Source organism: Myotis lucifugus, unplaced genomic scaffold, assembly GCF_000147115.1.
Source record: "Myotis lucifugus unplaced genomic scaffold, Myoluc2.0 scaffold_279, whole genome shotgun sequence".
Classification (NCBI taxonomy): Eukaryota; Metazoa; Chordata; class Mammalia; order Chiroptera; family Vespertilionidae; genus Myotis; species Myotis lucifugus.
Genome location: NW_005871327.1, coordinates 140,448 through 159,977, shown reverse-complemented (window position 1 = coordinate 159,977; position 19,530 = coordinate 140,448). Strand labels below are relative to the sequence as shown.

Genomic DNA, 19,530 nt, shown 5'->3' with positions numbered 1-19,530 from the left:
TCTTCCTGCTCCGGCTGTGAGACTGTTCCTCTCCCTGCTCCGGCTGTGAGACTGTTCCTCTCCCTGCTCCGGCTGTGAGACTGTTCCTCTCCCTGCCCCGGCTGTGAGACTGCTCCTCTCCCTGCTCCGGCTGTGAGACTGCTCCTCTCCCTGCTCCGGCTGTGAGACTGTTCCTCTCCCTGCTCCGGCTGTGAGACTGTTCCTCTCCCTGCCCCGGCTCTGAGAGCTACTCACTCACCTGTGCGATCTGTATAGGCTGAGACAGCGGGATCTGCGTCATGGGAGTGGCAGCGGAGGCAGAGATGGTGGCCCCGGCAGCACTGTGCTGTTGGCTGGCAGAGTGCTGCTGTACCGCAGCGGCCAGCAGCTGTGCCTGTGCCTGCGCCTGCTGCAGGAGCAACTGCTGCTGGGCTGGCGTCAAAGTGAGCTAAACAAAATTAGGACAAACAAGTGGAAAGAATTAAAGAAGAAGGGCCCCTAATTCAAGTCAACTGCTCTGAAGGAGGTAACTCAAGTGGTATTAGACCTTAGCTACCAACTTCACATGGTTAGCATGAGACTAAAATGTTCATCAGTGATCAAGCTACCATTACCAGCAGAACATTTAAATGAAAATGGTGGACCTCACTCTGGACTTAAATCATTCAAGCTTGCCCAGGGCCCTAGGTTTCAAGCAAAATAGTAATAAACTAGTAAGCAAGAAGAAAAAGAACCAACACTTACAGGCTATGAAAAGAAATGTATACCCAACAGAGCAGCAAGTGGGTAGTCAGATGAATGAGGACCAAGTAAGCTGCATCTGACATGGGACGGGCTGATAAGGCCCAGCTGCTCCCCATTAGCATGAATCCTGCCCTAGTCCGTCATTTCCATTATGGCTGAAGATATGACTAAAGAATTATGAGCTCCATTTGTTTCTTTTCCAAGTCTCCCTGCAGCCCCCTCCCTCCAACAGTCCTTTCTGTTATTGAAAGCAATGGGTCTGCAACTTTACATCCCCTTTCCCACACGTTATCTCTGTGAAACAGGTGGTGACAGCCCCTCTCTCTACATGCGAATAATTTCTGATGCAGGTTTAACAGAGGCTCCAGCCACATAAACCTGGAATCCCAAGTGTCCCTCACTATTATAGAAACTCGTCACCCAAAGCAAAAACTCAACCAGTAATAGAGGAAATATATTCAGAGCAGATTTAAACTTGCTTTCACAATGCAACTTATTTCAGGCTGCATTAAAGCAGTGTGCTCCTCCTTCCTTTTGATGCCACGCGCTGATCAAAGGAGAAGGAATACTATTATATTCTGAAGAGCAAGGACTGCCACTTGGCGCACACCTCCTCCTAAAGCAGTGATGGCGAACCTTTTGAGCTCAGCGTGTCAGCATTTTGAAAAACCCTAACTTAACTCTGGTGCCGTGTCACATATAGAAATTTTTTGATATTTGCAACCATAGTAAAACAAAGACTTATATTTTTGATATTTATTTTATATATTTAAATGCCATTTAACAAAGAAAAATCAACCAAAAAAATGAGTTCGCGTGTCATAGGTTCGCCATCACTGTCCTAAAGGGTCCGATACAACCTGTCTGTGCCTTAGAGACAGAATCCGAATCAAACGATTCAAAAGTCAGATTCCCTTCCAGATATGTTTATAGAGGTTTCATATAATATATGAACATGTATTCATCTCTACTAATGGGATTTTGTAAACAATTTTGCAATAATTCTTAAAAGAGCTTTCTACTGCCAAAACATACTTAAAGGAAATGAAGGACATACAAAATTTCGTGGGTTGATGTGATATGAATTGATTAATAAATAACTCTTCCTTACTACTCCTTAATACCCCGCCTCCTCCCCCAAAAATAATATGAGAAATTTTCAGCATTAGAAAAATATTTTTAAATATTTTTATTGATTTCAGAGAGAAAAGGAGAGGGAGAGAGAGAAACATTAATGATGAGAGAGAATCATTGATCGGCTGCCTCCTGCATGCCCCCAAATGGTGATTGAACCCGCAACCTGGACATGTGCCCTGACCAGAATTGAGCCGAAACCTCCTGGTTCATAGGCTAATCACTAAGCAATGCCTGCCAGGCTAGAAAAATACAGTGGGGCCTTGACTTACAAGTGTCCCGACTAATGAGTTTTTTGAGATACGAGCCGTCTCTCGGCCGATTTTTTGCTTTGAGTTGCGAGCTAAAATTTGGGTTACGAGCCAGCTTCAGATACCCCACCGCTAGTTGGCGCAGCAAACGTCACAGTGAACGCCACAACATCAGCCCAGCATCACGTGTCACTCGTTCACTTTTTGATTTGACATACGAGTAATTTGAGTTACGAGCTCCGTCACGGAACGAATTAAACTCGTAAGTCAAGGCCCCACTGTATTTTAAATGGTGTCTTAGAGCAAAGACAGCTGAAAAGTTAAAAGCTCAATATATTCACATAGGCCAACTTATCCTATATAACAAAAGCCTATAATGCAAACTGACTGAACGGCAGAACAACCAGTGGAATGACTGGTCACTATGATGTGCACTGACCACCAGGGGGCAGACGCTCAACGCAGGAGTTGCCCCAAACCTGCAGGCCCCAGGCCAGCCAAGGCAGATGCCAGGGGGGCCCCTGATCATCTCGCCGGTCACCCCACAGATCGGCCCTGGCCTAGGGACCCTACCTGTGCATGAATTTCATGCACCGGGCCTCTAGTTGCCAATAAAAATAAATGACATTTATTGAATACTACATGCCCAGCACTGTTCTATGAGTTTTACATACAGTATTACCCTTAGTCTTTATCACAATACTGTGGCATGGGCATTACCAACATCTGCATTTAAGCAAAGGAACACTGAGCCACAGGGAGATGGCATAATTAGCCCAGACAGTAAACTGAGAGCCAGAATTTGAGACCAGAGGCTTAATTTTAGAACATCACACTGTAACTTAAATGTTCTTTTTTTATAGGCATTACTAGTGACCCGGTGCACAAAATTCATGCACATTAAAAGGGAATTAATTAGAGGAAATATTTTAATATTGCTATTTGCCCTTTCTCTATAATAGAAGTGTCAGAGATGAAAGAAAATTAGTAAAATGTATATGAAAATCTTCCTCTTGTCAGAGTCTGGGGCATGCCACGGGAACCAGAGTCAAGTCCTCGCCCACCCATGTGCGCCTCGAAATCGTGCGAGACCCAGACCCGGCCGGCCCCACCCGCATCAAGCCCCGCCAGGTGGGGGGGGTGCGGCCTGAGGTCCCCTGTCAAGCCCCACCAGGCGGGGGCGCAGCCTCAGGTTCCTGCTAATTGTTCTTTAAGGGAACTCGGCCTCCACTGTGGGTGCAGCAATCTTGTGTTATGGAATCCCTGCCTCCACTGTGGGCCCAGCCATCATAACTGTTACCGCGTGACAGTCAATATGCATATGCCCTCTTTATTAGATAGGATTCCCTTCTTTAACTTCTGCTCTGCAATGATGTCATAACGCAAATGGTCACTACTATTCATCAATGCAAGAGTCTCACCCACTGGACAATGATTCCACCGCATGACGAAGCAACAGTGGAAACATGGGCTTAGAAACGCTGTCAGTTTATCCCAAGCATCTGCAACTGTAGAAAATATACCCTGAAAACCTAAGTAATTCCCTTCTCAGAGCTGCCTCCAGTGTAGAGAGTTCCCTAAGACATAATGGTGCTAGGCCCAGGCCCGTTACTGCCTGCTACAGCAGAGTCCTAATCAACCGCTGGCCAATGGCAGTCTGGCACAGAACGTCTATTACGATGCTCCCAGAAAACTTACCCCGGTTATCTGCCCTCCAGCCAGCATGAGCTGGGTCTGCGGGATGGCTGCCTGCACTGAAGGCTGCTGGGAAGGCTGGCTTGGCTGCTGGGAATCCCCCGATTCTTCATTAGATTTAGACTGAAGGTGGGAGGGGGTAAAGAGATTTCAAATTGTTCATTAAAAGAAATGCACTTATAACTCCATATTTCAAGAATTATTTAAAACATGAACTTATTCAGTCATGAGTTTTCTGGTTTCATTCTTTTCCTTTCTTATAAATCTGTGTATTTTCCTGATTTTGCATATTAAGTTTATAGATTTTTTTTGTTCCATTGCCAACAAAGCTGTATTATAATTTTTAAGAAGAAAAAATAATTTGGTCCTCCACAAACCGGCGAAATTCACCCTAATCCTCCCCTCTGGGAAGGGGTGAGGGGAGAGCGCACTTTCCACCCCTCTACAGGAGAGCTTCCCACCCCACATTCCGAAGGGCCTTTGGTGGGCAGTCTGGCCTTACTCCCACGCAGAGAGTGATTGCCTGGCCCACGGAACTTCCTTTAATATCTAGAGAACTTTAACCTAGCATCGCCCATCAAGTAACACCGCAGCTTAGAGGGAAACTCTGCCCTCAGGAGGGAAAGAACTCAGTCCTGGAGAGGCACTGAGAAAATATTTTATGTTAAATTAACACTGGTTATATAGAGCATTGAAATGTTGCATAGATTTGCATATTTCCCACCACCTGTTTTGGGGACTGCAGCAAGGCTAATTAACATAGAGGCTCTGATTAATTCTGCCAGTCAGTGAGGTAATTACAGTGCAGGACTGTAAACACACGGCACTGGAGACACAGCCTGTTTGCCAACATCTCTCTAAGGGATGAAAGTTTACCATGGCAACCCAGGCGATTTTCCACCTCCTCTCCCTCACAAAGGGAGGTTGCACTATCTCCCTCTCCTTTCCCTCCTTGTTTCCATGTAGGCCCATATTCCACTGGGTTGCATGGAATGCTCAAACCCGAGGTCTTGAGTCATTAGCAACACTGAAACCAATCTTCCAGAAACTGTGTCCCCTCTTGGCTCTTAGTTACCTAAACACGCTAATGAAAAGAAGCAGCAGGTTGATTGAAATATTAAGGAGTCATGCCTAATACTTGAACTTGGCATGCCTTTGCCATATGATTCACAGCAGCAATGCAGCCAGATTTAAGTTTTGTTTTAAACTTGTGACTGACTGAAGCACATCAATATCTATAAACAGGTTCCCTTACAATCCTCAGAATCATAACATTTCTGAGCAGAGAGGAACCCTGGCAATCCTCTCAGTTACCCACTTAAAGGCAGATCAAAAGACATGAGCCCCAGAGGTTAAGTGACTTGCTAAAGGTCACACAGCTAGCAGGCACAGAATGAGACTCAAACCTAAGACCGGCTCTCAGTCCTGGACAGTTCCTCTGCACTAGAGTGTTTCTCTAAGATATGACGATGAGCAACAGAAAGACGGTTGGAAACAGGACATTTATGACGTTATTTGGCTTGGTGTTTAGGGATGCACTACAGCTACATAACTTGGAAACGTTTTTCCTGGACTTACACAGAAAACTTTTGAAAACTGACTTTTCTTGATCGCTTTTGGTCATTCACAGTAGCAGCATCGTGTAAAATCCATCTTCATTAGTGGCAATGATTACCTCTATTTGGATCTTCATGAGAATCAGTAATACAAAAAGGGTACTACTCCTAAGTATTTCCTATTATAAAATTATTGCCTGCTCATTCCATGAAATTGGGAAACTAGGGGAAAATGGAAAAATTGCCCGCAAGCCCACGTGCCAGCTTACCTGTACATTTAAAGTCTGAGCAGCGGCCTGTAAACTTGTTCCTGCGAGCTGGACCTGCAGGTAAGCAACCAGGGGCATCAGGGTCTACTTGCTGACACCATCATTAGAGCTGTCCTCAACAAGGACTTCAAGCGCCTCTACCAAGTGTGTCATTGAGCTAGAACTGAGGCTGAAAGAAGTTTACCTGCTGGGGTTAAAACTGTGCAGACAAGTTCGCGGTCCCTCCACCGCCCAGGAGAAAATGCTGCTCCCACTGCTTTCTGGAGGGTGTTGCCCACACTCAGTTAGCATCACTGGGATGCCACACTGTGTCAGTCAGACATTCCTTACATCACATTCTGCTTGTATTCATAGACACTTAGATCTAAAAACTTAATTCATCTTCCACATTGTATGAAAGAACACATATGAACAAGCTACTTACATGCATTATTGTTATTATAATCTATCAGAATTATCTGCTCACTCTAATTTCAAAATCTCCATGTACACAGCAGAGTAAAAATCTTACATATGTGCACACCACATAGTCAAGTTTTTAAGACATGATAGCCCTAACGACAAGCTCTAGCTGAAAGGATTCTGTCCTACAAAACACACAGAATGCTGTCATACTATTTCATACTCACATGTCATATGTTCAGAAATTCAAACCACGGTTACATTAAAATAAGGATCACCACTGGGACCATGATAATAATAAATGACTCAGGCAAACATAATCGATGGAGGACTAACATAATATTGACACATTCTCAGCTGTGAGGTCAATAGCTATAGTCAACTAAACTTTAAGATGTGGACTAGCCATTCAGAATGGCACGATTAGATGTGATTAGCACCAGGCTCGATCAACTTAAGAAGTCCCACATCCTGAAAGACCTGCCCAGGCCCCAGCATCCAGGCCTCCATCCTTCCCTTGCTCACAGTCAAGCAGAACATTCTACCTGGTGGAGATGTCCGAAGAAAGCCTGGGCCTGGGCTGTTGAGATTGCTCCTCCAACAGGCACAGGCTGCTTCTGAAAGTCCAGACCATTCGTTTGTGTGCCTAGAAAGCAAGCAAAAGAACATAATTATGACAAACACAAGCTCAACTGAAATTAAGCACTAGACTTCAGTTACCAACATTTACCAGGCATCTATTTGTATAAGCACTTTCCAAAGTATCTCCAAGGAGGCGGAGAAATGCAAAAGAAAGTGCACTACAATAATTTCTAAAGGCAGGACGGCAGGACAAGTACCCAAGCACAGAGAGAGCATAGGAAACAGGAACAAAACTACAAATTATCATTACAATCTAAGACAGTGTTGGAGAAATCAGGAGTGGATGCAGTGACTGGGAAACAGGCCTAACAAGCATGAATGAGAGGTACTTAGGAAGAGATGACTGTCATCTCACTGCTGTTAAGATGGTGGAGACGGAGCTGCAAGGAGGTACCAAGGTTCTCCCCTGGTCTCATCCTTCTCAGCATTTGGCTTCGACAGAAGAAATTCACTGGTGACTTTGACAAGAGCAAGACAAACTTATTCTTAACTTAAACACATCCTATACAATAAAAACCTAATATGCAAATTGTCCCCTCAACTGGGAGTTTGACTGCTCGCTATGACATGCATTGACCACCAGGCGGCAGCGCAGAACATGGCAGGCATTGGCCATGCGGCACTGGCAGCAGGCGGCAGTGGAGACGCTGCCGGCCCCAATGGGCTCCAATGAGAGCAGGACCATGGTGGGATGGTGGAGCCAGTGAGCGGGCATCACCAGACCAAGGCGGGTGTGGCCCCGCCAATCACCCTGCAGACGGTGACTGGTGGCGGCGGCGGGGGATCGCCCTGCTGATCGCCCCGCAAATGGCGACCAGCAGTGGCGGTGGGGGCAAGGGGGCCCGTCCGGTGTGACTCAGTGGTTGAGCATTGACCCATACACTAAGAGGTCATTCTCTCCCAGGCACTGAGGGAGAAAGGGCAAATAGCAATATTAAAATATTTCTTCTAATTATTTCCCTTTCAATGTGCACGAATCCGTGCACTGGGCCATTAGTTAATAAATAACAACCTGATGGCTAAAACAGCCATTTACATGATAATCAAAATAGTTTTACTACTGTATTCAATCCCAAAGTTTAGCTTGAGTCCTATAAGTAACTAGTGGCCTGGTGCACGAAATTTGTGCACTTGGGTGGGGCGGGGGGGGGGGGGGGATGTTTCCAACATGGCCTGTGCCCTGTCACAGTGTGGGAGCCCCGCAATAAATCACTCCAAGGAGGTAGGCCCCACCCACCCATCCAGAGCTCCTCGATGGATTGCCCCAAAGAGGTAGGCCAGAGCCAGGGGAGGCCTGCAGACCCCAGCACGTGGTGGCAGAGGCCCCACCACGACCCCGCCCCTGGGCCGGGGGGCCAGGAACGTGAGCCTCACATCATAGGCCCATTGCTGGGGGCGGGGACGTGAGTCTCATGTCTCCAGGCCAGTGCAGGGGGCAGGGACGCGAGCCTCATGTCTCTGGGCCAGCACATGGGGCGGGGATGCAGCCTGCTGATCGGTCATTATGTGACAGCGTCCAACCAATTTGCATATTATCCTATTATTAGATAGATTAGCAAGGGCTCTGCGATTATTATAATTTTACAAATGTTAGAATCTGATGTTAGAATAGGACTAACTTGTGGAAAGACATACCACTCTAATAACCAGAAATACATCTAAGGTATCTAAGACATTGTTTTCAAGTTACCATATCCAACTATTAGTTAGAAAACATCAGAATACTTTACACTGAATAAAATAAAACAGACTGCAGGAACCTGCAAGAACCATACAGACACATGATCGAGTATTGCCCTTCCACTTCCCACCACTGGAGTACCCATCTCCTTGCCCTCACCTCTCTGTGTACATAGAGCACAGCAGTTAGGAGAGTAAAGCAGTATTTCTAAAAGGTGTAACTACTGCCATTATGTGTCTTAATTCCTAGGAAATGTATCAATTTTCCTTGAGATAATTATAAAAGAAACTAGAGGCCCGGTGCACGAAATTCGTGCACTGGAAGGGGGTGTGTCCCTCAGCCTGGCCTGCGCCCTCTTGCAACCTGGGACCCCTTGGGGATATAGCAGTGCACCATATAGGAAGAGCCAGAACCAGGGAGGAGCCAGAACCAGGGCGGGGCCCCGCTTGCGCTCATCCTGGCCCATTGCGCCCGCTGCTGCCGCTCAGTAGTGCTGCCACAGAGTTGGGAGAGGCTCCCACTGCTGCAGCTGTGCTCACCAGCCGTGAGCCCGGCTTCTGGCTGAGCGGCACTCCCCCTGTGGAAGTGCACTGACCACCAGGGGGCAGCTCCTGCATTGAGCTTCTGCCCCCTGGTGGTCAGTGCACATAATAGCAACTGGTCAACCGGTCATTCTGGTTGTTCTGGTCATTCCATCGTAACGGTCACTTAGGTTTTTATATATAGATAGATAGATGTGTATATACATTGCACCTCCTTAAAATCTCAGTGATTGTTCTTTTATGTTTTTTTCCCATACATAGGATACTATAGAACTATCTAGATCTATGAAGTTAATGAATACAAGATACCTGCTTGTGTCAAATAATGATGGACTAGTATAGTGATTGGGGTCACTTCTGGAAGCCACACACTATAGAAGTTTCACTCTCTTAAAGTTGAAACGCTGCTGTTTCTATCTCTATGCACAAAATCATTACTAGGTTAAGATTTTCAGAGAGGCCTGTCTGGTGTGACTCAGTGGTTGAGCATTGATTGACCCATGCACTAAGAGGTCGTTCAATTCCTGCTCAGGGCATATGCCAAGTTGCTGGCTCAATCCCCAGCAGGGAGTGTGCAGGAGGCAGCAGATTAATGTTGATGTTTCTCTTCGATGTTTCTCTCCATCTCCCTCTGTCTCTAAAATTAATAAAAACATATTTAACAAATTTTTTAAGAGTGTACAGAATTACAGAAAACATGCTAGGAATAAATCAAGAAGGCTGAAGGAGGGTAAGATTTTGACAAGCAGAGACAAGAACTAGGAATGGACACATCACCAGTTTTGGAAGTCTGCCAGAACCAAGTGCTCCACTCTCATGGGACCACAAGAGATCTGAACACTGGTTCCACTTCCAAGTTCCCACAAAAATGGTAACAAGCCCCTTATAAGTCAGACAGCACTAACTAACACAAGACTGATTGATTTCTGGTATCCCTGGTATAGATCCTCCTACAAGGACCTACAGGTAATACTATTTAGGTGCTCTGGCTCTGCCACTGGGACATGGCATAAAGGTAGGATACCCAAAGCTAGTAAGGTAAAAAGAACATTCCACAATTCCAATAAACAGAGATGTAAGATGCAAAGGCAGATGTTTTTTAATAAGGTGATGAGCGACAGAAGAAAGTAGACATGATGTAGAAATCATTCTTATAAAACATAGAGACTTAAACTCAGCTAAAAGGAGAGGAGAGGGAACATAACACACACACACACACACACACACACACACACACCCTGATCAGTCTTGAGTATGAGGACAATATGGGGAGACAGAGTGTTGGGAGCCAGCACCAAACATGTGCCTGGAAAACTGGGAACATCCAAGTAAAAAACCAGGGGAACAGACAGAGGAGAAGGTGAATTTGCAGAAAGGAAGGTTAACCTCAGAGAGAGAGAACTCAGAAATCCTGACCAAACAGGGAAGAAAAGTGATCCAGAAGGCAGTTTCAGATGACAGGCCGAGCTCACACTTCTGTAAGGCTGTTCCTGGAATGGCATTACAAGGTGAACTGCAGAGATCTTGTGTCCAACCTCTTTGTCTTATTGGTGAAGAAACAGCGTAAGAAATATTCAGTGGATTGCTCAACACGTCGCTAGTGTGTGGAAGAGCCAGGACATGGAATGTGTTCCCTGATTCTGTTAATCACTTACAGCGAAGTGACAGCTAAAATCAGGAGAGTAAAAATGTCTATCAGAGAAGAATGAATATAGAGAAAAGAGGGTTGAAGACAGGAGGGTACCAACATGAGGAGATGAAAAGTCAAAGAGAGCCAGAAAGGGGGCAGCTAAGAAAGTAGAAAGACCTCTCAAGACTAGTGTGCTTCAGAAGCCAGTGAAGAGAGAGCTACGGGACGGAGTAGTTTAATACTGTCCAATGTGCAGCAAAGAGAAGGAAGTGTTAAGAGAGAAATTAATCCAAAGAGAACAGAGGAGAAGCAATAATAAAGTTAAAACCAAAAACCAGTGAAACAGCAACAAAAACACATCCAGGGGTACGAAAAAGGAGGTTTATGGTTGTAATAAAAAATACAGTAATCCTATATAATAAAAGGCTAACATGCAAATTGTCCCCTCCGGAGTTCGATGGACCAGGAGTTCGACCACTCGCTATGACATGTGCTGACCACCAGGGGGCAGCACAGAACGAAGGAAGGCCCCGGCTGGCAGCTGGCAGCTGGGGGAAGGAAGGCTCCGGCCGGCAGCCAAAATGCTCCAATCAGCCCTGATCGCTGGCCAGGCCAAGAGACCCTACCCATGCATGAATTTCGTGCACCAGGCCTCTAGTTAATAAATAATAATACAAGAATAAACTGTGTTTCATGTACACACAACTTAAACCTATTTTTGCCCACCGTGTTATAGAAACACCAACTCGGTTCTTTCGAAAAAATCACGTAACTTACAAACTTCTCTTACAATGGAACAAGAAAGTAAGAGGCGGAGCAAGTATTTTAAGGCTAACACAAAGGGCATCACTGAAAAATGCCACAGATACTAACAAGATGAACCAATAAAATCCATACCAATAACATAAAAACATAGAAACGGATAACTCTAGAAAAGAGAACATATCAAGACTGACTAAAACACAAATAGAAAATCCATAGAGGCCACATTTTTGAAGAAATTATATTAATAAGTAAAATCCCCCACCCCCCACCCCAAATGAAAAGCCTAGACAATTTTCCTCTGTTTGCTTCCAAAAATCTAAGGCAAAGTAATTCCAATCTGTACAGCTTTTCCAGAGTTGAGGGTAGGGGAACACTTCCTAATTCATTTTATAAGGCCAGGAAAACCTTGATACCAAAATTTGACAAAGACAGTATGAAAAAAAAAACAAAAAAAAAAACACAAGCCAGATTTACTCATAAATATATATGGAAATAGCCTAAATAACAATAGCAAAAATAATCTAGCAAGATAAAATATTATAACTAAGATGGACCTATTCCAGGAATGTAAGATTGGTTTGGAGTTAAAAAAAAAATCAATTAATATGATTTACCATTATCTTAAAGGAAAACCCTCAGATAAAATTCAATACCCACTTATGATAAAACTTCCAGGCACAGGAATAGAAAGAAACTCCCTTAATTGGATAAGGAGCAACAAGCACTCCCTTTAAGAGAAGGGCACCCACTCCTGGAAAGCTTAGCCAGCAAAGCAAGGCATGAAAACACAGAAGTTGGAAAAAAGAAACAAAGCTTTCTTCTCAGATGATTTGATTATGTTTGTATATAAATATACTAAGGAATCTAATGATCTATTATTAGAATAAGAGAGTTTAACAGGTTACAGCACACAAAATTTATTTAAAATCAAACTATAGCAAGTCCTATGAGCAAAAAATTGTAAAATTTTACTTAAAAATAATAAAGAAGACATAAATAAATGCTCATCCTATATAATGAGAGGAATATGCTAATTAGCCGTTACACCCTGAAGCGTAATGACCAAGCGCTTCACGGCCAGATCATGGATCAGCAGGAGGGTGGGCCAGCGAGGTATAAGTGGGCTGCGGAGAGCTACAGGAGGAGGCAGGGCAGCAAACTATGAGGAGGGGGAGGGGGGAGGGGAGGAGGGGGAGCTACAGGAGGGTGGGGCAGTGGGTGGAGAGCTACAGGAGGGCGGGGCAGTGGGCGGAGAGCTACAGGAGGGTAGCAGCGACCTACTGGCACATGGATTCGGGCGCAGGGCATACTAGTCTATATATATAAAAGCCTAAGTGACTGGACAACTAGACAATCGGCCAGTAGCTATAATGCGCACTGACCACCAGGGGGCAGACGCTCAATGCAGGAGCTGCCCCCTAGTGGTCAGTGCGCCCGCACAGAAGGAGCACCGCTCAGCTGACAGATGGGCACCAGATGCTGGACTCACCGCTGGCGAGTACAGCTGCAGCAGTGCAAGCCCGAGCAGTGGCGGCAGGCGCAGCGGGGCCAGGATGAGCGGGAGTGGAGCAGTGCCCAGCCTGGGCTCAGGCTCCTCCCTGGCCGCCTGCCGCTTCACACACTACTTCATGCTGTGCGGGATCGATGCAGACAGCAGGCTGGAGCCCAATGAGCTGGTAGTTAAGGCCGGGCTGCAGCAGCACAGAGGTCCACTGATCCCCGCAGGCCAGGCTGAGAGACCCCACCGGTGCACCAGGCCTCTAGTCCTATATAATAAAAGTCTAGCCCTGGCTGGTTTGACTCAGCGGATGGAGCATCGGCCTGCGGACTCATGGGTCCTGGGTTCGATTCTAGTCAAGGGCATGTGCCTGGGTTGCGGGCACATCCCCAGTAGGGGGCATGCAAGAGGCAGCTGAATCAATGTTTCTCTCTCATCAATGTTTCTAACTCACTATCCCTCTCCCTCTCCCTTCCTCTCTGTAAAAAGATCAATAAAATATATTTTTTAAAAAAGTCTAATATGCTAAGTGTCTGGTTGTCCAGTCATCCATTCAACCAATCAAAGAGTAATATGCTAATGATATGCTAAGGCCACTCAACTGCTCACTATAATGTGCACTGACCACCAGGGGGCAGACACTGACCGGTAGGTTAGCTTGCTGCTGGGGTCCGGCCGATCAGGACTGAGCGAGATGGGCCAGACATGCCCTGGAGTCCTCCCGTGGTCCCTCCCCGGCTGGCCAACCTCCCGTGTCCCTCCCCGGCCTCGATCGTGCACCAGTGGAGTCCCACCGCCTGGCCTGTGCACTCTCGCAATCTGGGACCCCTTGGGGGATGTCAGAGAGCTGGTTTCGGCCCGATCCCACAGGCTAGGCTGAGGGACCCCACTGGTGCACGAATTCGTGCACCGGGCCTCTAGTTTATTATAAGACTCAACAGGGTAAAGATATAAGTTCTTCCCAAATTTATCAATGGATTCAAAGCAATTTCATGTCAAACAAGTTATTTCATCTCAAAGCAATTTCATTTCAACAAGTTATTTTCTTTCTCGTTTTTTCTTCTCTTTCTCAGGGTGAGGTGTGTGTATCAAGACAGGAAGACTGGTCACTGAGCAGTGCCAGTTAGGGCCATGTGGGACTAGTACGGGTAAACAAATGGATCAGATAGAGTCAGACACAGCCACACACATCAGGACACGGAAAACATGGTGAGGAGGCCCTGCAGGTCAGACTCGTGCGAAGCAATGGAAAACAAGGCATTCATTTGGGAGGAAAGTGAAATGAGATCAATTCATATCATATCAGAAAGAAAATAGAAAATTTGAGGAAGATTAAAGGCCAGAAATGAAAACTTAAAGTGATATTATATTTTAGTAATCTCTTTAGGATCTAGCTATATCTTAAAAAAAAAGGAAAACAATCATTTTCTAAGTGGCCTCAGACTCTTTTGCTAAAAGCAGGGAAATGAACTTGTTTGTTACAGTGGGTCTCACACTGAGTATCAGAATCACCCACACCACCAAACAGAGTTATTTCAGAGCAAAGAAGCTGGTTGCAGAGAACTGGGTTTAATGGAAAATATCTGTAAATATTCTGTTTTAATAGAGGATCAAAGATGATTTATTCTGAATGGAGACCTATACCCTGAATATATAGAAGGGCAAGGTGCTTCGGAGGCTTTCAATGACATTGAATATCACCTGCTAATTAAACCGGGAACTTGCAGCATGTGACCTCCAACCTCTGTAAGAATCCAGCACACCTGAGACTCTATACTACCTTTGTAATTTTCAATCTACCCCAACAATGACAAATTCGATATATGGCTGTAGGATTATTCAACTCTTTCCTAAATCATTAACTAAAAAAATACATATATATTTTATTGATTTCAGAGAGGAAGGGAAAGGGAGAGAGAGATAGAAACATCAATGATGAGAATCATTGATTGGCTGCCTCCTGCATGCCCCCTACTGGGAAATGAGCCTGAAACCTGGGCATGTGCCCTGATGCCCTGACTGGGAATCGAACCGTGACCTCCTGCTTCATGGGTTGATGCTCAACCACTAAACTATACCAGCCAGGCTCATTAACTTCTTAATAGGATTGGCCATCTTTACAATTCAAAAGAAATTTCTCCTTGCAAATGGATGCTTTTACCTTTACAGGAAATAGCTTTTGATAAACCCATTATTCCCTAGACACAAAACTTATGACTGAAGCATGTATTATTTGCAGTTAGACAATTCTTTTTGCTTATGTGCATTTTCTATTTTTATATAATTATTTGGGTATAAACAACAAAAAGAGAATCAGCATATATAATGTAGGAAAAGGTTCTGCTGTGGGAATAAGCACTACACTCACACGTGTGCGGAGCTCTGGCGTGTGGTGCCACGGCTGTGAAGAGGAGGGCCCCACAGGCCCTGCTCTCAGGAGTCCTGCGACCTGGACCTGGCCATTCATGCATTAAGGAAATACTCACTGAGCGTCTACTATGTGGCAGGCTCTGTTCTACATGCAAGAGACATGACAGAGAAGAGGAGGCAGAAACCACGTCTTCACAGAGCTTACATCCTAGTGAGGGGAAATAGCCAACAAATGGAAAACACTGAACATTAGATGGAAGAAATGTATGGACAATGAGGAAAGGGGACAGGGAGTCTGGTGGGGTACGCAAGCAATGGCTGGTTACGGTCTTATAAAGATACACACAACATGGAAAGTGGGACAACAGACCCATGTAGGGCATGACCACAACACAGAAAGGGGACGTTATGGGGAAGAGAAGGCAATGCCAGGGGAAACTTCCTGAAGGTGACCTCTCACTTGAATCTAACGAGGATGAGATGGAATTAACTAGAGATGGGGGGAGGGAGGGTCAAGCATCTGTACCAGATTCCAAACTAACTACCTGTCATATCAGGTCCTAGGGTTACAAAGATAAACAAGTCATGTTCCCATACCACAAGCTACTCAGTTATATGTGAACGACAGACAAGAAATAAATCACTATAACATGGATTTATTAAGTCTATAAAAAATTCATCTAGGAAAGACAGAGGAGGTGGAACAGACAAGAACAAGGAAGGCACCATCACCAACCTCAAGCACAGCAAGGCCGAATTCATGTCCTAGGAGGAAGGTGGGCAGTGTGTTGAGAGCGCCCACAGGGCCAGGAGGAGGGAGACCGAGTACAAAGGTGGCAGGGGTTGCAGAGGTAGGCCTGAGCCACTCAGGCGAGGGAAATGGAAGCCTAACGGTTCAGATGGACACGCTCTTACCACCCACTGCTCATCTCACTACAAGGCATTCCGACCACGATCACGACCGGGGGCAGCACCACAGCACTGCTGGAGAAGAGGGAGGGTCCGTTCTGATCTTACTTCCTGAGGGAAAATGAGGACAGGGTTGCTACTTTAAAGGTAGATATTATTCAACCCATTAGGATGCCACCAGAAAACAAGGGAAATAACAAGTGCTGAAAGGGCATGGAGAAACTGGAACCCTCGTGCACGGGTTTGTAAACAAAAAATGGTTCCACTGCTGTGAAAAGGAGTTTGGTGGCTCTTCAAAGTTATTACAAGACCCATCAATCCCATTGCTAGGAATACACTCCAAAGAGCTGAAAGCAGGTACTCAAATCCTTGGCCATGAATATTCATAGCAGCTCTATTCATAGTCACAATAATCCAAAAGTAGAAACAACCCAAATGTCCATTGACAGATGACTGGGTAAATAAATTGTGGTATATACATACTATGGAATAGTATTCAGCCATAAAAAGTAATATAAAGTACTGACACATGCTACAACATGGACAAACCCAAAACATGGTACTAAAGTGAAGGAAGCCAGGCACAAAATGTCACATATGTATGGCTCCACTGATCTGAAATATCCAGCACAGGTAAATCCATGGCAACAACACAGATGGTGGTTGCCAGGGGCTGGGAAGGGAACATGGACAGCAACTGACTACTGGCTACAAGGTTTCCTTTGGGGTGATGAAAAATTTTAGAACTATAGAAAACATTTCACAACACCATGAATGTGCCAAATGAAATGTTTACTTTAAATGGTTAATTTTATGTTATGTGCATTAAAAAAAAAAAAATACAAGGAACCTGCAGGCCCAGGACGAATCTGCCAGCATAACTTTCCTGCCCGCAGCAGCCAGCCCTGCCAGTCTCTCTGGCCACTTACCCCCTGCTATTAGCCAAGTCACATGCGATGACCCCTGGGGGAACCATGTGTGAAAATAAAAATCACACTTCCTGAATGAGAGCCCTAGAGAGTCTCGAACATGTTGTTTGTGAAAGGTAATTTTCATCATTCAGAAGGTATATTTTGAATAATACTTTACTACATTTTCGTCAGTAATAGAAATCATATACTCCTACTTCAATTAAACCTATGTAATAAAGAAAAGTACATACACTATTTTTTTTTTTTACAGATTTCTATTTGTCAGTAAATTTAAGTCAGTCAAAGTAAAATTTACCAATATGCCGGGGTTCTTGTTCCAGCATTAAGAAGGGTTGAGGAAATCTGGAGAAGGGGCTGTGTGTAGATTAAATAGTCCAGAGACAAAATATAATTTTGAAAGGCATTTGGGGGTCAGAGGAGCCTAGTTTAAAGGAAACTAAGATCTCCTCATCTCAGGACCCCATGTTTTTTATTAACACAAATTGTCCTCAGGCGAGGCAGAGACATACACTTCAAAGGGTCAGGGTTTCCTTTACAGAGTCCATTGTCAGATTGGGGAGAATTAGCCTACAGCTGTTCAGGTGTTTGGCCAGTAGGAGGCAATAACATGTAGATTAAGATGCCCTGAGCTGTCTGGCAGCAAACAATCAATTTATTTTTTTTTATTTTTTATTTTTTTTCATTAAATCTTTATTGTTCAGATTACATTTGTTCCTCTTTTTTTTCCCCCATAACTCCCCTCCTCCCAGTTCCCGCCCCACCCTCCACCCTCACTCCCCACCCACTGTCCTCATCCATAGGTGCACAATTTTTGTCCAGTCTCTTCCCGCATCTCCCATTCTCCTTTCCCCCCCAAGAATAGTTAGTCCATTCCCTTTCTATGTCCCTGATTCATTATAATCACCAGTTCATTCTGTACATCAGATTATTTATTCACTTGATTCTTAGATTCACTTGTTGATAGATGCATGTTTGTTGTTCACAATTTGTATCTTTACCTTTTTCTTCTTCCTCTTCTTAAAGGATACCGTTCAGCATTTCGTATAATACTGGTTTAGTGGTGATGAACTCCTTTAGCTTTTCCTTATCTGTGAAGCTCTTTATCTGACCTTCAATTCTGAATGATAGCTTTGCTGGATAAAGTAATCTTGGTTGTATGTTCTTGGTATTCAGCACTTTGAATATTTCTTGCCATTCCCTTCTGGCCTGAAAAGTTTCTGTTGAGAAATCAGCTGACAGTCGTATGGGTATTCCCTTGTAGGTAATTGAGTCTCTTTCTCTTGCTGCTTTTAAGATTCTCTCTTTGTCTTTTGCTCTTGGCATTTTAATTATGATGTGTCTTGGTGTGGTCCTCTTTGGATTCCTTTTGTTTGGGGTTCTCTGCGCTTCTTGGACCTGTAAGTCCATTTCTTTCACCAGGTGGGGGAAGTTTTCTGCCATTATTTCTTCAAATAGGTTTTCAATATCTTGCTGTCCCTCATCTTCTGGCACCCCTATAATTCTGATATTTGTACGCTTGAAGCTGTCCCAGAGGCTCCTTACACTATCTTCGTATTTTCGGATTCTTTTTTCATTTTGCTTTTCTGGTTGGGTGTTTTTTGCTTCTTCGCATTTCAAATCTTTGACTTGATTCTTGTGCTCCTCTGGTCTGCTATTGGGTGTCTGTATAATATTCTTTATTTCAGTCCGTGTATGCTTAATTTCTAGTTGGTTCTTTATCATAGCATCGAGGGTCTCATTAGATTTCGTGAGGGTCGTGAGCTCTCATCAAGTTTATGGCAGCTTCTAGCACATTATGCAAGCCCTCAAATTTGCGTTTTTAGCTCTATATCCTCCATTTCTGTCATGTTTTTTGTCTCCGCATTTTTTATGCTTTCTTGGTGCACCCCCTTATGGTCTTTGTGCGCAGTCTTGTTCTAGTTAAGCCTTGATTGTTGTAATTAATACTAGAGGGGATTTGACCACCAGGCCGACTGGCTGTGAGAATCACCTGTGTCTGCCGTGGGAAAACTTCTGTCCTCTGGAGAGGTGCTGATCTAGCCTTTGCCTGAGGCTATCCGGCAAATGGCTCTGTGCATGGCTCTGCGCAGGGGCTTGGGCGGGGCGGGTCGCACGGGATCAACGGGCGGGGCGGAGGGAGCAGTTATGGCTCTGCTTCTCAGAACCCCAGCAACGGCTGCAAACCTCGAAGAGAAAAGCTGCCCTCACGTTCCAACTGATGCCAGACAATCCCGCTTCTCCTATTTGAGTCTGAGTCCCTAGAGACTCGCCCGGATCTGGAGCTCAGAGTCTGAGGCTCCCTCCTGATGGAAAACGAAAACCGCGCCCTCAGCCACCAGCCCCCTTGGCGCGCGCACCACCGCACCTTTATATTTTCCACACTGCGCCTCCTCTGAGCCTCGGTATGCTGTTGTCTTTCCTTCTAGTTGAAGAGTCTCTCCTCACACAGCCTTCCTGTGGTTCTGGGTGATGTCTGTTCCGTCTTTTAGTTGTATTTTGAAGTGGTTGTTTGCGACAGCAGTCTCTGGTGT

At 45.0% G+C, this 19,530-nt stretch overlaps 1 protein-coding gene across 3 annotated transcripts in view; it reads right to left on the bottom strand.

Annotated features, from left to right (window-relative positions):
- The window catches only part of POU2F1 (POU class 2 homeobox 1), a 55,767-nt gene that overhangs the window by 26,728 nt on the left and 9,509 nt on the right, over nucleotides 1–19,530 (bottom strand). The window contains exons 2-5 of one of the 3 annotated variants that reach the window (XM_023763261.1): nucleotides 6,576–6,676; nucleotides 5,629–5,682; nucleotides 3,807–3,926; nucleotides 239–427 (exon numbers count right to left, since the gene is read on the bottom strand). In XM_023763261.1, coding sequence (XP_023619029.1) covers nucleotides 239–427; nucleotides 3,807–3,926; nucleotides 5,629–5,682; nucleotides 6,576–6,676 — 464 coding nt within the window. Of the gene's footprint in view, nucleotides 1–238; nucleotides 428–3,806; nucleotides 3,927–5,628; nucleotides 5,813–6,575; nucleotides 6,677–19,530 lie in introns of those variants that run through there. The other 2 variants (XM_023763262.1, XM_023763263.1) reach the window with 2 other exon arrangements.